This window comes from Notolepis coatsorum (genome assembly GCF_963971535.1).
Source record: "Notolepis coatsorum genome assembly, chromosome: 14".
Lineage (NCBI taxonomy): Eukaryota > Metazoa > Chordata > Actinopteri > Aulopiformes > Paralepididae > Notolepis > Notolepis coatsorum.
Genome location: NC_140178.1, coordinates 106,139,107 through 106,155,460, shown reverse-complemented (window position 1 = coordinate 106,155,460; position 16,354 = coordinate 106,139,107). Strand labels below are relative to the sequence as shown.

General features: G+C 40.8%; 1 protein-coding gene across 1 annotated transcript in view; it reads right to left on the bottom strand.

Annotated features, from left to right (window-relative positions):
• Positions 1 to 4,252: 4,252 nt before the first annotated feature.
• The window catches only part of fbf1 (Fas binding factor 1), a gene marked incomplete at its 5' end in the record, with an annotated part of 114,308 nt that continues 102,206 nt past the window's right edge, over positions 4,253 to 16,354 (bottom strand). Inside the window, one exon of the mRNA XM_084329262.1 lies at positions 4,253 to 7,933. Coding sequence (XP_084185388.1) covers positions 7,850 to 7,933 — 84 coding nt within the window. The 3' untranslated portion in view covers positions 4,253 to 7,849. The remainder of the gene's footprint in view (positions 7,934 to 16,354) is intronic.

The following is a 16,354-nucleotide window of genomic DNA, read 5'->3' as shown; positions in this document are numbered from 1 at the left end:
TACTATGCTTAGCAAAAGTTCTGGAATCTTTGGTTATCAAAAAGTCACTGCCTTAAATCTGATCTAGATTTGGAGTGAGTCGCAGCACTTTCAGCTACTGGATACAAATGAGTTCGTTAGATGGTCTGTCGATCTTTTGGGTGATTCTTTCCTCACAAAATAGTTAGAATGGAAAGGCTTGTGGTTGGTTTCACAAGTATTTGAGGCAGCGTATGAAGTAAGTATTTTGCTGGTAAAGCAACTTGAAGTCATGCTATTTACTAGAGCCAGAAAAAAATATTTAATGGGTTTGCATAATACCCACTGTAAATGGTTCTAGCATCGAGTTGCTGAATGTACATCTTGGAATCTGGCTTGAGAATTATACATTTAATAGATTAGACAATCTTGCTAGCAAACTTGACAAATTAGGTTTATTTTACAGAAATTGAACCGGCTTCCCGATGTAATTCCCTATTGGCACTATTACGCAGTACTATATAGTATTTTATTTCCAGTTTAATCTGGACCTGCACATTTTTATATAGCTATTGCAGTCTACTGTTACATTTGCACTCTGGTTAGACTTTGAAAGTTAAGTCAGCCTTTTGTTTTAATTCCCCTGGCTTTTTAGAAAGATCTTAAATACACTAAAAATCAATTATCTAACTTTACTCAATGTTTTAGATTCGATTACAACAAAAATACGTTTGTCATCCAACTAGTGCAAATGTAACAGTAAAGTGCAATAGTAATATACAAGGTACAGGTGATTAAAACTATCATACCAGGCAAACATCGGGGTGGAGGACTGATTGATTGATTGAAAACTTTATTAACAGATTGCAGAATGGGTACAATACAGTACAGCTCAATACACACAATTGTTAAGGGGATGCAGACCAGAGAAAGACTTTCGTCTTGTTTACATCAGGGTCCCCCATTTTCAATTCATCAGGACATATATGACATACATGACATACAGATAGTCAGTACTGCTACATCTATACATTTATGACATACCAGATTTGCAAATACAGTACTGTTTGTGATACAGAAGGAGTCAAGAAAAGGGAGTATATACATTTGACGTAGGAACTGTACATTGGAGGAGGTTGGGTGGGGGGGTTGGGTACATTGGGATATTGACAACCATACTGGGTAATTTACATTGGGGGGGGGGCACACTGTATAAACAAGCAAAACTGTACATTGAGGGGGTCTATATGCTCCACAGAACTTACACGCACCTGGAGAAGCTCAGTGAGGATTATGTTCTTCGACTTCTCCAGTGCCTTCAACACCATCCAGCTGTCACTGCTAGCGGAGAAGCTCTCAGTGATGCAGCTGGAGCACTGCTTGGTGGCCTGGATCAAGGACTACCTCACTGAGAGACCGCAGTACGTCAGACTACAGGACAGCCAGTCTGACGTACTGGTGAGCAACACCGGCACCCTCCAAGGAACTGTGCTGTCACCCTCTATACCCCAGACTTCTGCCACAACTCAAGCAGGTGCCACCTGCAGAAGTTCTCTGACGACTCCTCCATCGTAAGCGACATCACCGGCGACGGAGTATAGAGCTTTGTGGGGTGGAGCGACAGCCACCACCTCCAACTCAACACCAGTAAAACCAAGGAGCTGGTGGTGGACTTCCGGAGGGGCAAGAAGAGGCCCCCCCCCCCCCCCCCCCCGATTCCCATCACCATCCGAGGGGAGGAGGTGGAGTCATACAAGTTCCTTGGGGTACACCTGAACAATAAACTGGACAGGTCAGACAACACAGAGGCCCTCTACAGGAAGGGACAGAGCAGGCTATTCTTCCTGAGGAGACTCGGGTCCTTCAATGTTTGCAATACACTGCTTCAGTCATTCTACCAGTCTGTAGTGGCCAGTGTCCTCTTCTATGCTGTGGCATGCTGGGGGGGGCTACATCAACTCGAGGGACACCAACAAACTGAACAAGCTGGTGAGGAAGGCTAGCTCTGTGGTGGGAGTCGAGCTGGTCAGACTAGAGGTGGTGGCAGAGAGGGGGATGAGAAGGAAGCTGGCTGCTATCCTGGAGAATCCCTCCCATCCCCTCTACGATGAGCTAGTCAAGACGAGAAGCACGTTCAGTCACAGACTCATACCCCCCCCCCCCGACACTCAACTAACCTCCTCGGCCTTCGGCTCAGCTTCTTCCCCCAGGCCATCAGAGCCTTGAACACTGAACTCTCCACACACGACGCACACACTGTACACGCTCACACACTAGCAGCCACTTTAACATGAGCAAGCACACACTCATGCTGCACACGCCCACACTTATGGTCACTAAGGAAAGGTCACTTTAAGAATAGTATAACTTGAGATTGTATAATATAGCATGTACATAAAGACCCAGTGCCTCATCCGTAGCTAACAGCACTACCACAGGACCTAGCATGTCCTACCATGCTCTGTAAATAATTTATGTACATATACCGATATGCCCTACTCTGTTTACTTGTTTTATTGCACAATGTCGTTCTATTGGATTCTATTATGTTATTACTATTGTATTATGCACATCGTTGCGGGCAAGACCACCCGCATTTCATTGTATACTCGTATGCCGTGACAAATAAAACTCTTGACTTGACTTCATACCAGCGGCCATCAGGCTCCACAACAGTGGGCAGGGACTGCTGCCAGACATCCAACTACTAGGAACCTAAAAGGACAATATACTACCTTATGCATACCATATGTGAATACTGTATACTTCATCAGATCATATATTTAGCATTTTAAGATTATATATTAGATTATATATTGCATATATTTAAGCATTCAGCATTTCGGGTTTTTTTTCAGGCTATATATTAGATTATATTTAGATTATTGGATTAGATTATTGTAACTATTATTGTAGGGCAAATATAACATACATACCCTCATCTTGCACCTTGTTGAGCATTATGCACATTGCACATGTCCATGTGAGTTAATTATTGATCGCTTAATCGCTGCGGGCATGACCCCCCGCATTTCACTGTATGCTTGTATGCCGTGACAAATAAAACTCTTGACTTGACTTGATTTGTTATATTGCTTAAACTGCTTTTTACTACATGTACCTCCCCTCCCCCATGCTGCTATGATGCCTGAATTTCCCCAAGGGGATCAATAAAGGAATATCTTATCTTAGATATAAAATATATAAGAGTACTCTAACCCTACCCTAAAATATAGGAGTACTACGGTTAACGGTGGTGTAGTGGTTAACAGTCACCTCACAGGGTTCGATTCCCACTTGGGGACCAGTTTGCCGTGTTGCCAGGTACCCTGGTGGGGTATCTCCCGGGCCTTTCTGTGTGGAGTTTTGCATGTTCTCCCCGTGCTCGCAAGGGTTTCCCCTCCCGATAAGATAAACCCAATGGAAAAACATGCACAACAGATCGCTAACGCTGTCGCGTTCCCTGACAAAGACGGGCAGGATCACTTGATCCCCGGGGCGCAGCCCAACGCCGCAGCCCATGTCGTCTCCCCCGGCTGCCCTTGGGGGGGGGGGAAGGACGACAGGATCGGGATGGGTCAAGCGCAGACTCGATTTCATTGGTGACAAAAAAAAACGCATGTGTGTGTGCCGCCCATCGCATGTGTGTGTCACTGCATGATGAATAAAGACTTCTTCAAAAATCCAGTTCATACTCGGTAATGGTGCCAATCCGATGTATGTACAGTGATATAGTAATACAGATGTAAATAGTAAGTCATACTGGCCAGCGTTATAACTAGTAAGGGATATGTATAGATATAGTATCTACTAGTATGTAAAAATGATATGCAGGTATATACAGACATGCGGATACAAATATATGGTATAGCATTATTGTACATGCTATCATAGTTATATGGGTTATATGCAGGTGTATAAATATAGGTATATAGAAAGGATTATATGCAGGTATATTCAGACACATGGAAATATATATATATGGTATATATATATACACACAGTGTATACAGCATTGTGTAACTAACTGATTTTATTTCCTTATAATAATCTGTGGTTTGACTATTTTAACTTGTAATCTTGACATAATTGAAAACGAGGGTAATCCTCAATGATTCTCCAGTATAAATAAAGGTTGAATGAATGAATGTCTCTTGCTTGTACTGATTTGATGTACTGTACATCCGGTTGTGTAATTCACAACGTGTGGGACGTTAAAGACAAGATTACAATTTATTCTAAAATGTGTTTTAATAAACAAGATTACATTACAATTAAAATATAATGGCACAGTGGAGTCACATGACCTATGTTTATGTTTATTAAAGTATCCCCATTAGAGACACATGAAAGAGCCTCTAGTCTTCCTGGGGTCCTGGACAAAACAAATACAACAAAAAATATGAATAAAAAATGTAAACAAAACACAAATTAAAAATTAATACAAATATACAAATTCACATTATAAAATCTAACATTCCAGTCAAACAAACAAAAGATAATACACAGATAACAGTTACATACTTGACATGTTTGCAAGATATCTCTTAATATTTGTTTTGAAAGTAATTTTATTATGTATTGTGGATGAGATGTTTTTCGGCAGAGCATTCCAGAGTGCTATTGACCTATATATGCCAGTGAGTTTGAGACAATTTTATTTTGGTGCTGATTTTGTTCGGATGTTACCAGAAGCGGCCCCTCTAGTGTTGTAACCATGTTCAGAAGTCATTTCTAACTGCTGAGCCAAGCTAGATGGCTTACCAGTGCTAATAATGTTCCACAGTAGGATTAGAAGACTCATTGATACTTTATTTTCAACCATCAGCCATGCCAGATGTTCATGCATAAAACCAATACTTGTCCTGTATGAACAGCCTAGTGCCAGACGAGCCGCTTTATTCTGAGCAACCTGCAACTTTTTTTAAATTCGATTTTGTAGCTGACGACCAGATAACAGGGCAGTATTCTAAATGAGACAAAACCAAAGAATGAATAACAGATTTCATTATGGAGGGAGTGATAAAAGCAGAACATTTCCTAGTCATAAAAATTCCTCTTCCAATTTGAATGACAATATTATTTATATGTTTAGACCAAGATAAGGAGCTATCAATAGTAACTGCGAGAAGTTTTATTGTGTTCACTTGTTCAATTTGTGTGGTGCCAATTGACAGTTTTAACTGAGGATGCATGCCCAACATGTGTCTAGATCCAAGCACAATAGCCTTTGTCTTAGAGATATTTAACACCAACTTGTTGCACTCAATCCATTCATAAATGTCTGTTAAGGCCCTGTTTAAGGTGTCAGTTAAATCTTGCTCAGATGTAGCTGCACTGTATAATGTTGTGTCATCAGCATACATAATTGTTTTAACATTTTTTACAGCCAACGGTAAATCATTGGTAAAGATGGAGTATAACAAAGGCCCTAGGCAGCTTCCTTGTGGAACCCCAGTTAATGGGATGGGATTCCATTTTGAAAAGCTGCCATTAAAGAAGACTCTCTGTTGTCTCCCTGAGAGATAATTAATAAACCATGATAGTGCATTGGAGGTGAAACCGTAACACTGTAGCTTATCTATAAGCAAGGTATGATCAATTACATCAAATGCTGCACTGAAATCCAACATAACGGCACCTACTAATTTCTTGTCATCCATACTTGATAACCAGTCATCACTCATTTGCAAGAGTGCAGTGCTCGTAGAATGACCTTCCCTGTATGCATGCTGAAAGGCTGAGAGCAGATTGTTATTGAAAAAGTAATCCATGACCTGTTTGAATACTATTTTTTCTATTATTTTGCTTAGCAACGGTAAAATACTGATCGGACGGCTATTTGGACCGTTACATTTTTTATTTTTGTCTTTCGGAAGTGGGATGATTTTAGCTTCCTTCCATGCTGTAGGATGAGCCCCACTGATTAAGCACTGGTTGAATATATGACATATAGGAGTAGCTACAGAGTTAACCACAAGTTTAAACTATTTTGCTGTATAAGTTGTCTATACCGGAGGAAGTGGAATCAGCTTGAGACATAATTAATTTCAAAACTGTTGCTCTATCAATCTCATTAAAGCTAAAGAGACAGTTTTTGCATTTCATTATTTCTTTCTTTATTAGTGAATGAGATAGTGAACCATCACTACTTTGTAGACATCCTCTTAATTTATCAACTTTATTTTGAAAGAAATCATTGAAGTAGTTTGCCATGTCATGAGGTTTTGTTATGAATTTACCTTCAGATTGTATGAAGGATATTGATGTATTTGATTTCCTGCCCATTATCTCATTCAGTGTTGACCATAGTTTTTTCCCATAATCTTTTGTTTCACTAATGTTTATAATACTCTTTCTTTTTCGTTGTATTTAGCCTTGTCACTCTGTTCCTTAATTGACAGTAGATTTGTCTATCTGACTTCAAGCCTAGTTTATTTGCTGTTTTCTTTGCATTATCCCTCAGAGTCATTAGGTCAAGGATTTCTTTATCCAGCCATGAAGCACCTTTCGACCGAACAGTACATTTTCTAAATGGTGCATGACTGTTCACAATTTCCATGAGCAGATTCATAAATACATTAACTGCTATTTCGGGGGTTGTTCTCTTTGCACACTATAGACCAGTCTACCTTGTCTACCTCACCAACAAATACTTCCTTATTGAAGTGTTTGTAGGATCTTTTGTTGATAATTTTATTACCTCCTTTTGGGATTTTAGTACTCCTAGATAATGCAACCAAATTATGATCACTAAATCCCACTGCTATAGAGACTACTTTAGAACAGCGTTCTGGAAAGTTGGTAAATACAAGGTCCAAACATGTAGAAGAAGTTCTACCGTGCTTATTAGTAAAAATTCGTGTTGGCTGCGATACCATTTGTGTCATATTGCATGTTTGAGCCATAGATAATAACTTGCTTTTCATATTACACTTATCAGAAAGCCAATCAATATTCATGTCACCCAAAAAGTATACTTCTCTGTTTCCATCAGAGGCTTTATCAACCATACTGCATACATCTGACAGATAATTCATGTCAGCATTAGGGGGTCTATAACAACATCCTATAAGAAATGGCCTAGTATGTGGTAGATGTACCAGGACCCATAGTGCCTCTATATACCATCTATAGTTAGATCATCCATAGGTTCAGCAGGGATATGACTTTGAATATATATTGCCACACCACCACCATATCTATTTCTGTCTTTTATGAATATATTGTAGCCCTGTATTGACACCTCTTCATTACCAAATGAGGGTTCAAGGTGGGTTTCTGATACAGTAAAAATATGGATATTATGCTGACAAGTCAGGCGCCCTACCTCGTGAATTTTATTTCTAAGACTGCATACATTTAGATGAACCATTATTAGGCCCTTTGTTGGACATTTTGTCATAGCAAAAGGTGTGTTTCTGATATAGCTAAGATATGGAAATTGTCTGATAGTAAAATCTCTGATATCTCAGCTAGCTTGTTTCTTATGCTACAGATATTTATATGTGCCATTTTTAAACCCTTTTTGGGTAGGTTAGTTTTAATTAGCATTGTATACTATATGATATATTCATAATGTCGGTATGTGTGGCAAGGGCAACAACCACTCAACTGTCCCTCTGCTGCTTTGGGGTGCTACTTCGGGGTCGGATTATCAGTCTGTCATACCCCAGAAAGGCGATCTCTCCTCTCTCACGAGCAGCTCTCATCTTGGGCAACAGTTATTTTCTTTTCAGACGTACAGCGTCTGTGTAGTCTTCGTTTATGTAAATGTTTGTTCCTTTGAGGTTTTTGGCTCTCTGAAGAACCGCTGATCTGTCCTTGTGTTTTGAAAATGTCACCACAATGGGTCTTGGTCTCTCGCGTCCATCCACAGACGTCCAGCAGGTCACTCAGTGTGAAAAGCTGAGTTGTGAGAAGCTTTCTTCAGCGTGTCCAGGAAGAACTGCTCGTCTTGGAGGTAGTCTCGATCCTAAAACAAAAAAGGGGGTTTCGAGTTAAAGGATTGTGAGGCGCAGGGGCGGGGCTAGGGGGTGGCTACTTGGGCTCAAGCCCCGAATGTTTTCTGAAAAGCCCCGAATCTATTTTCCAAAAAAATAAAAAAATAAATATTATATATATATATATATTTTTTTACAATTAATCATTGTTACATGAAAATATGTTTGCACCAGATTTAGCAGAAGTTAATTTCCATCTGTAGTCTATCCAGCTGCTAACTGTATTTGAGTGAGTTAAGTCTTGGTGTTATGGTAGACTCAGACCTAAGCTTTAAATCACAATCAACAAGTTGACAAAAACTTAATTCTTCCACCTTAGAAACATAGCTAAAGTACGGCCATTTATAAATCAAAAGGACGCTAAAAACCAGATCCATGCCTTTATCTCAAGCCGACTCAACTACTGTAATGCACTCCTTACCGGCCTCCCGAAAAAATACGATGATAACTATTTTATTGCAATGCACTATTGCATTATTTTATTCTATTTTACTAACTATTTTATTGCACTGCACTATTTTACTTTGTATCAGTGATAATCAAACCGTAAACAAAGACGCATATTTTTTTTTGATCCACTTTTTCTCCCATTTTCTATATTTTCTCCCATCCCAATTTCGTATCATCCAATTCAACCCTCCCCTGTCACGAACGCTGTTTCTTGCCTCCCACAAGCCGGCTGCAATGTGGACTAATAAGGGGGCTTTCAGGGGGCTTTCACACTCAGCCTTTTGTATCGAATCACCGTCCCATTTTGGGGTGCGAAACGGCGCTGAATCGTTTCACCCCCCGCTGAACGGGATCAGCTGGCAGAGGTGGTCTCGGGGTCGGCCCCGGGAGAACGGGGGGTGTGGCTTTGCGAGCTTGTACCTTTTCACGGGCGTGGCGCCTGGTGCTGACATAACGTCATAAATTTTGTTTACCATTGCTATGTCTATACATTGTTCGAATGCATTTATTTCTATTAGACCAGTGGTGCCCAACCAGTCGGCCGTGGTCGACCAGTAGATCGCTCAAAACGCTCAAAAGTGGACTCTACAACACCATCCATTCGTGATAAAATGGGGTGGGTTATATTGACAAGGCTTGACAACAGAGGTTCAAATATAACTTCATATTTATTGGCAATTTGTTCATTTTATATCAACATCCAGAGTCCGCAGTCGTGTTAAGACATTCCCGTTTACATTTTCGGTCGACCAGTAGATCAATGACATTCAATATAATCGATGCGAGCAATGTTACTAGTAAAAGGTTATAAAGCTAACTAGCGGTAGCCGTTAGCTTAGCGTTATTGTTAACCCTGCAAAACGATCAAAAGCGGACTCTACAACAGAGTTCCATTCGTGAGAAAAGGGGGGTGGGTTATATTGACAAGGCTTGACAACAGAGGTTCAAATATAACTTCATATTTATTAGTTATTTGTTTCTTTATATCAACATCCATTCTCCAGTCTCCGTGTTAACACTTCCTGTGTTTACATTTCGAGCGTGACATCATCGACTACGGCAAGCTTACAAGCTCAAAACGCAAACCGTAAACAAAACCCAGAGCGCACCCAGACTGAAGTGTGTACACAAACTAGAGGGGGGAGAGGGGGGGGGGGGGGGGGGGGGTTCGCATCAAATCTCGGAACGGGCAGAACGGAACGAAATAGAAACTAATAGGGTGAGTGAGAAAAGGACATAGCACAAGTCCCCTCCGGTACTTGAGGTAACAGCAGTCGCATCTTTTCACCTGCGCAGCTCGATCTCTCAGTGGCGAGGAGTAACGCGTGGGAGGCTCACGCTGCCCCCGACACTTCCTGATTCTACTGCGCAGGCGCACCAACCGACCTGTAGGAGTCGCTGTCCACAACGCCCGATCCCCACCCATCAGTTTGACAGTTTCCCACCCCCTAATACGGCCAATGTGTATTAGTACGGACGACCAGCTAAACTGAAAGCAAATGTGGAGCGCTGGGCTCGAACAGGCAAGCCCAGCGTCTCCAGATTTTGTGGCGAGCGCCTTGCCCACTACGCCACGTAGCCGCCTAAACAAAGACGCATATTAACACTTTCAGCGCCAGATGGCGCTGTTTACTGTTACTGTTGAAAGGCCAGCGCCTTTTAACATGGGGATACGTGGCTGTGTTTGCAGGCCTAAAGCTATATTATATATTATAGCTATGGATCTAATAATATAGTCGATTGTCATTGAGTTTCTTCCAGTCAAGATGCAAAAAACAGATCATTTTCCCATCCATACATTTCCGTTTTATACCGTCGTGAATATGAGTGTAGTTTCAGGGTGGTCTGGTGTCATTTCCAAAATGACAGACACCAAGCCACATCGTTTCAAATGGAGTGCAATAGCAGCCGCAAGGTGTTAGGCGGCGGTATTGGACTTTTGAGATCTCAGACCCATCCCCAGTGATAACACAGGCTGCCGGCATGTCTTTATGAATGGAAATATCGAATAAAAGAAACAACGATGAGGTCCTGGCGCTCAACGTTCGGCGAGTTAACCCTAGATCTTAGATCCTAATATGAAAAATTATGTGATTTAATGTTCTATGTCTTGTATAACAAAGCAGGGTAGCCGGACCAGCACTCACAGGTTCAATGTTTTTTTAATTGGCAGCCTGAATCAAAGCAGACATGTTTCGGACTAATGTCCTTCTTCAGTGGTATGGCTAGCACTGGAAATGAATTCAAGGTGATGATTATATACACCTGGCAGGTAAATGACACGGCAGGAAATGACATCACAACGCAGGTGTGCCTATGCAATATGACTAAATGAATGACCTATCAAAATAGAGTACAATCATAATTTATACATATGTATAGATATATCTATATCTATCATCAATAAATTTATAAACAATACAATACAAAACGAAACAAAATTACCAGAAACTTGATAACATATAGCATGCCCTTTCATTTATAGGGCTAATTGAGCCACTTTACTTGAATTGAATTAATTGATTTCAAATTATCCATAGGGCATCTAGTTTGGCAACAAACAACATCTTTAATCAGACCAGAAATAACAATGTGGGAGTAAGGAGGTTAAAGGAAACAGGTTAAGACGTTCTCTTCATTCATACCTTTAGGTTCGATACAATTAAACAGGTGGATATAATAACATTCACGTTGCAGCAGCAGTTTGTGTCTGTCTCCACCTCGCGCTGGCCTGAGTACTAGCTCTAGTCCCATATATTTGAGGTCGTTGACGGTATGCTTACACTTAGAGAAATGCCGAGCTACCGATGACTTGACATCTAAATTCCTCACAGCACATTTGTGTTCACTTATTCTTGATTTAAAGGCTCTCGTTGTTTTGCCCACATAGGAAAAATTACAAGGACATTTTAGCAAATACACCAGATTGGACGAATTACACGTTATCCGTCCTTTGACTCGGATATTTTTCCCCGTTTTTGGATGTGCGAAAAATTTATCTTTAATCATACCCTGGCACTGAACACAGGATTGGCAGGGAAAATTTCCGTCTGGGATGTTGGACATAAAATGAGAAGGTTTCTTTAAGGGCAAATCAGTTTTGACTAGGAGATTAGATAAATTTGCTTGTCTCTTGTAAAAATAGTTAGGCGAATGCTGAAACGCTGTCCCTATGAGAGGGTCGGACTGCAGAATATGCCAATGTTTATTGACAATAGTCCGCGTGTCTCTCGTAATAGGGCTGTAAGTAGACACGAAAGATACTTTGTCAGGTTTATCTTCTTTCTTTCTGGGGATAAACAACGTGGCCCTGTCGATATGCTTGGTTTTATTAAAGGCTTTTAGTGTCAAATCAGCACTATATCCTCTCTCGTGGAAACTGCCACGGAGTACCTTTGCTTGTGCAATAAATGTATCGTCAGTATCACATATTCTCTTATAGCGAAGTATTTGGCTATAAGGAAGACTGTTCTTCAAGGCTGGGGTGTGATAACTAGAATAATGTAAGAACGAGTTACGATCCGTCTCCTTTTTAAAAACCTCTGTGTGTAATGAGATGCCATCTGGGGCTTTCTTGATCAAAACATCGAGGAAGGGTAAATTATACATATCAAACTTTAATGTAAACTTTATCGTTCTTCTACAGGAGTTCAGGTACTCAAGGAAGGCAAAAAGTTCGGATGATGAACCAGACCAAATAAAAAACAGATCGTCAATATAGCGCATATACGATTTGACACATTTCTCAAACGGGTTATTATTAAAGATATGATCCACTTCATATTTGGACATATAAAGATTGGCTAGGTTCACAGCGGCTGGAGAGCCCATGCTGAGGCCTCTGTTTTGTAAATAGTATTTATCTTGGAATCTAAAATAATTTCTAGTTAGAACTAGATCCGTTAAACTAACCAGCGCTTCTGTAGGGGGGAGTAATACTTCCCTCGAGTTTAAATAAAAACTCAGCGCGTCCAGCGCATCTGCATGTGGAATGCTGGGGTAAAGGCTGACTACATCTATGGTAACTAGTAAGTCTGTAGGACTAATGTTGCAGGACGAGAGCCTGTTCAAAAAAGTAGTGGTATCCTTCAAGTAACCACGCTGAGAAGAGGCCAAATCCTTAATATGCGCATCAATGAACTGAGAGATTTTTTCTGTGGCAGAGCCAATACCGGAAACAATAGGTCTACCAGGAGGGTTAATCATATCCTTATGGATTTTAGGTAAAGTGTAAATAATAGGAGTAACCGGGTACTCTACGAACATAAACTTGAATTCATTTTCTGTAATTGCCTCAGACAATCTCAGGCTTTTAAGGACCGTTTTGATTTCCGTAGAAAATCTGAACACAGGGTCTGAATTTAGAAGGGTATATACCTCAATCTCATTCAATTGTCTGTTTATCTCAGATATATACGAGCTCTTGTTTTGGAGCACGATACCAGACCCCTTGTCAGCTTTTCTAAAAATTAAATCTTCCTTCTTCATGAGCTCCTTCAGTGCTGCAGACTCCGATTCAAGTAAATTTGGATAAAGATGGGCTTTGTGACTGGTCTCACATAACTTAAGGACATCATTTTGTACTAATCTGCAGAAAGTTTCAACTGAGGGAGGATTGAGATGGGGAGTAAACAGACTACGGGGTTTAAATACTTTTCTTTTAAAGGTGTCTGGCTCTATCTCAGGCCTAGCATCAGCATCATCATCACTTATCAACACATTTTCATTAGCGTATTGAGTTCTCTTATCAAACCCTCTGGCATAAAATGCTTTCAACCTAATATTTCGAAAAAACTTAAATAGTTCTACCTTAGTAGTAAATTTTTTAACAGGCTCTCGTCCTGCAACATTAGTCCTACAGACTTACTAGTTACCATAGATGTAGTCAGCCTTTACCCCAGCATTCCACATGCAGATGCGCTGGACGCGCTGAGTTTTTATTTAAACTCGAGGGAAGTATTACTCCCCCCTACAGAAGCGCTGGTTAGTTTAACGGATCTAGTTCTAACTAGAAATTATTTTAGATTCCAAGATAAATACTATTTACAAAACAGAGGCCTCAGCATGGGCTCTCCAGCCGCTGTGAACCTAGCCAATCTTTATATGTCCAAATATGAAGTGGATCATATCTTTAATAATAACCCGTTTGAGAAATGTGTCAAATCGTATATGCGCTATATTGACGATCTGTTTTTTATTTGGTCTGGTTCATCATCCGAACTTTTTGCCTTCCTTGAGTACCTGAACTCCTGTAGAAGAACGATAAAGTTTACATTAAAGTTTGATATGTATAATTTACCCTTCCTCGATGTTTTGATCAAGAAAGCCCCAGATGGCATCTCATTACACACAGAGGTTTTTAAAAAGGAGACGGATCGTAACTCGTTCTTACATTATTCTAGTTATCACACCCCAGCCTTGAAGAACAGTCTTCCTTATAGCCAAATACTTCGCTATAAGAGAATATGTGATACTGACGATACATTTATTGCACAAGCAAAGGTACTCCGTGGCAGTTTCCACGAGAGAGGATATAGTGCTGATTTGACACTAAAAGCCTTTAATAAAACCAAGCATATCGACAGGGCCACGTTGTTTATCCCCAGAAAGAAAGAAGATAAACCTGACAAAGTATCTTTCGTGTCTACTTACAGCCCTATTACGAGAGACACGCGGACTATTGTCAATAAACATTGGCATATTCTGCAGTCCGACCCTCTCATAGGGACAGCGTTTCAGCATTCGCCTAACTATTTTTACAAGAGACAAGCAAATTTATCTAATCTCCTAGTCAAAACTGATTTGCCCTTAAAGAAACCTTCTCATTTTATGTCCAACATCCCAGACGGAAATTTTCCCTGCCAATCCTGTGTTCAGTGCCAGGGTATGATTAAAGATAAATTTTTCGCACATCCAAAAACGGGGAAAAATATCCGAGTCAAAGGACGGATAACGTGTAATTCGTCCAATCTGGTGTATTTGCTAAAATGTCCTTGTAATTTTTCCTATGTGGGCAAAACAACGAGAGCCTTTAAATCAAGAATAAGTGAACACAAATGTGCTGTGAGGAATTTAGATGTCAAGTCATCGGTAGCTCGGCATTTCTCTAAGTGTAAGCATACCGTCAACGACCTCAAATATATGGGACTAGAGCTAGTACTCAGGCCAGCGCGAGGTGGAGACAGACACAAACTGCTGCTGCAACGTGAATGTTATTATATCCACCTGTTTAATTGTATCGAACCTAAAGGTATGAATGAAGAGAACGTCTTAACCTGTTTCCTTTAACCTCCTTACTCCCACATTGTTATTTCTGGTCTGATTAAAGATGTTGTTTGTTGCCAAACTAGATGCCCTATGGATAATTTGAAATCAATTAATTCAATTCAAGTAAAGTGGCTCAATTAGCCCTATAAATGAAAGGGCATGCTATATGTTATCAAGTTTCTGGTAATTTTGTTTCGTTTTGTATTGTATTGTTTATAAATTTATTGATGATAGATATAGATATATCTATACATATGTATAAATTATGATTGTACTCTATTTTGATAGGTCATTCATTTAGTCATATTGCATAGGCACACCTGCGTTGTGATGTCATTTCCTGCCGTGTCATTTACCTGCCAGGTGTATATAATCATCACCTTGAATTCATTTCCAGTGCTAGCCATACCACTGAAGAAGGACATTAGTCCGAAACATGTCTGCTTTGATTCAGGCTGCCAATTAAAAAAACATTGAACCTGTGAGTGCTGGTCCGGCTACCCTGCTTTGTTATACTGAACTTTATGGGATTACAGCACCCAGTGTGAGTACTTGTGAGCGCGGTCTAACTTGACTATATTGATTCAAAGCTACCCAAATAGCTTTCGAGACCTGCAGCTCCAAACATTTTTCTACGAACCCAATTCCCTGGAGGACGACAGCAGCTCATACTGCTAAACATGGAGAAAAGAGGCTTTGCTTTTTCCAAGGGGGAAAGCGACAGAATCTGCAGCTTATTCCCAGTGCCAGAGAGTTCGGCACCTGCTCCGCCCAAAGGAAGAGAAGCACTGGCCTTGTCGCTCTCACGTCTAAGGCAGAGAGAGACGCGTACCCTACTCCACGGTACGACCCTCACCAATTACTGGCAGGATGCCATTATACCGAGGGGCCTTCGCATCAACAAAGAACCCACGCTGGGAAGAGATTCACCTGAGTTCTGTGAAAAGTGGTGTTCGATCCTGGATAAGTGTTCCATGGATCTACTGCTTTTAATCATAGATAATGAAGGCTCTAAATTAGCCAAAGTCAGAGAGGATCTTGCCTTGTTAGAGGAAGAAATTAAAACTATTCTAACCCCTGACCAACTGACCGAACTGCTCGTGTCAGTGAACCAGAAACTTGATAAGTATAAACAGGACATCGAACTGCACAAGAGAGCCAAGAGGAGAAGAGATGTTCAAGACTACGCAACACATATGGTGTATCCATGGCTCCACAATCCACCTTCCAGGAACCGCAGGCCGACTTGGCAGCCCAGAGACAGGCAACGACATACCGACTCCTCCTCCACAGCGGTGAGCTCCGACGAGGCGCCCTCTCAGCCAGGCAGATACCCGCTCCGGAGCCAGTCTGTTTTTCGAGGCGAGCAGGACGCTCCGCTCCCGCCCCGACCGGAGAGAGAACCCATAGGAAGACGAGGCGGGGCCAGAGGAAAAAATCCACGGTTCTGGTGATGAGCATTACATCTAACATTGTCAACATTTCAGATGTATTATTGAGCGACCCACATCATAATATCCTGTCTAAAGGTTTATCTTTTGTACCAGCCCGCAAGGTGGATGCATTTACTACTAAGGTAGAACTATTTAAGTTTTTTAGAAATATTAAGTTGAAAGCATTTTATGCCAGAGGGTTTGATAAGAGAACTCAATACGCTAATGAAAATGTGTTGATAA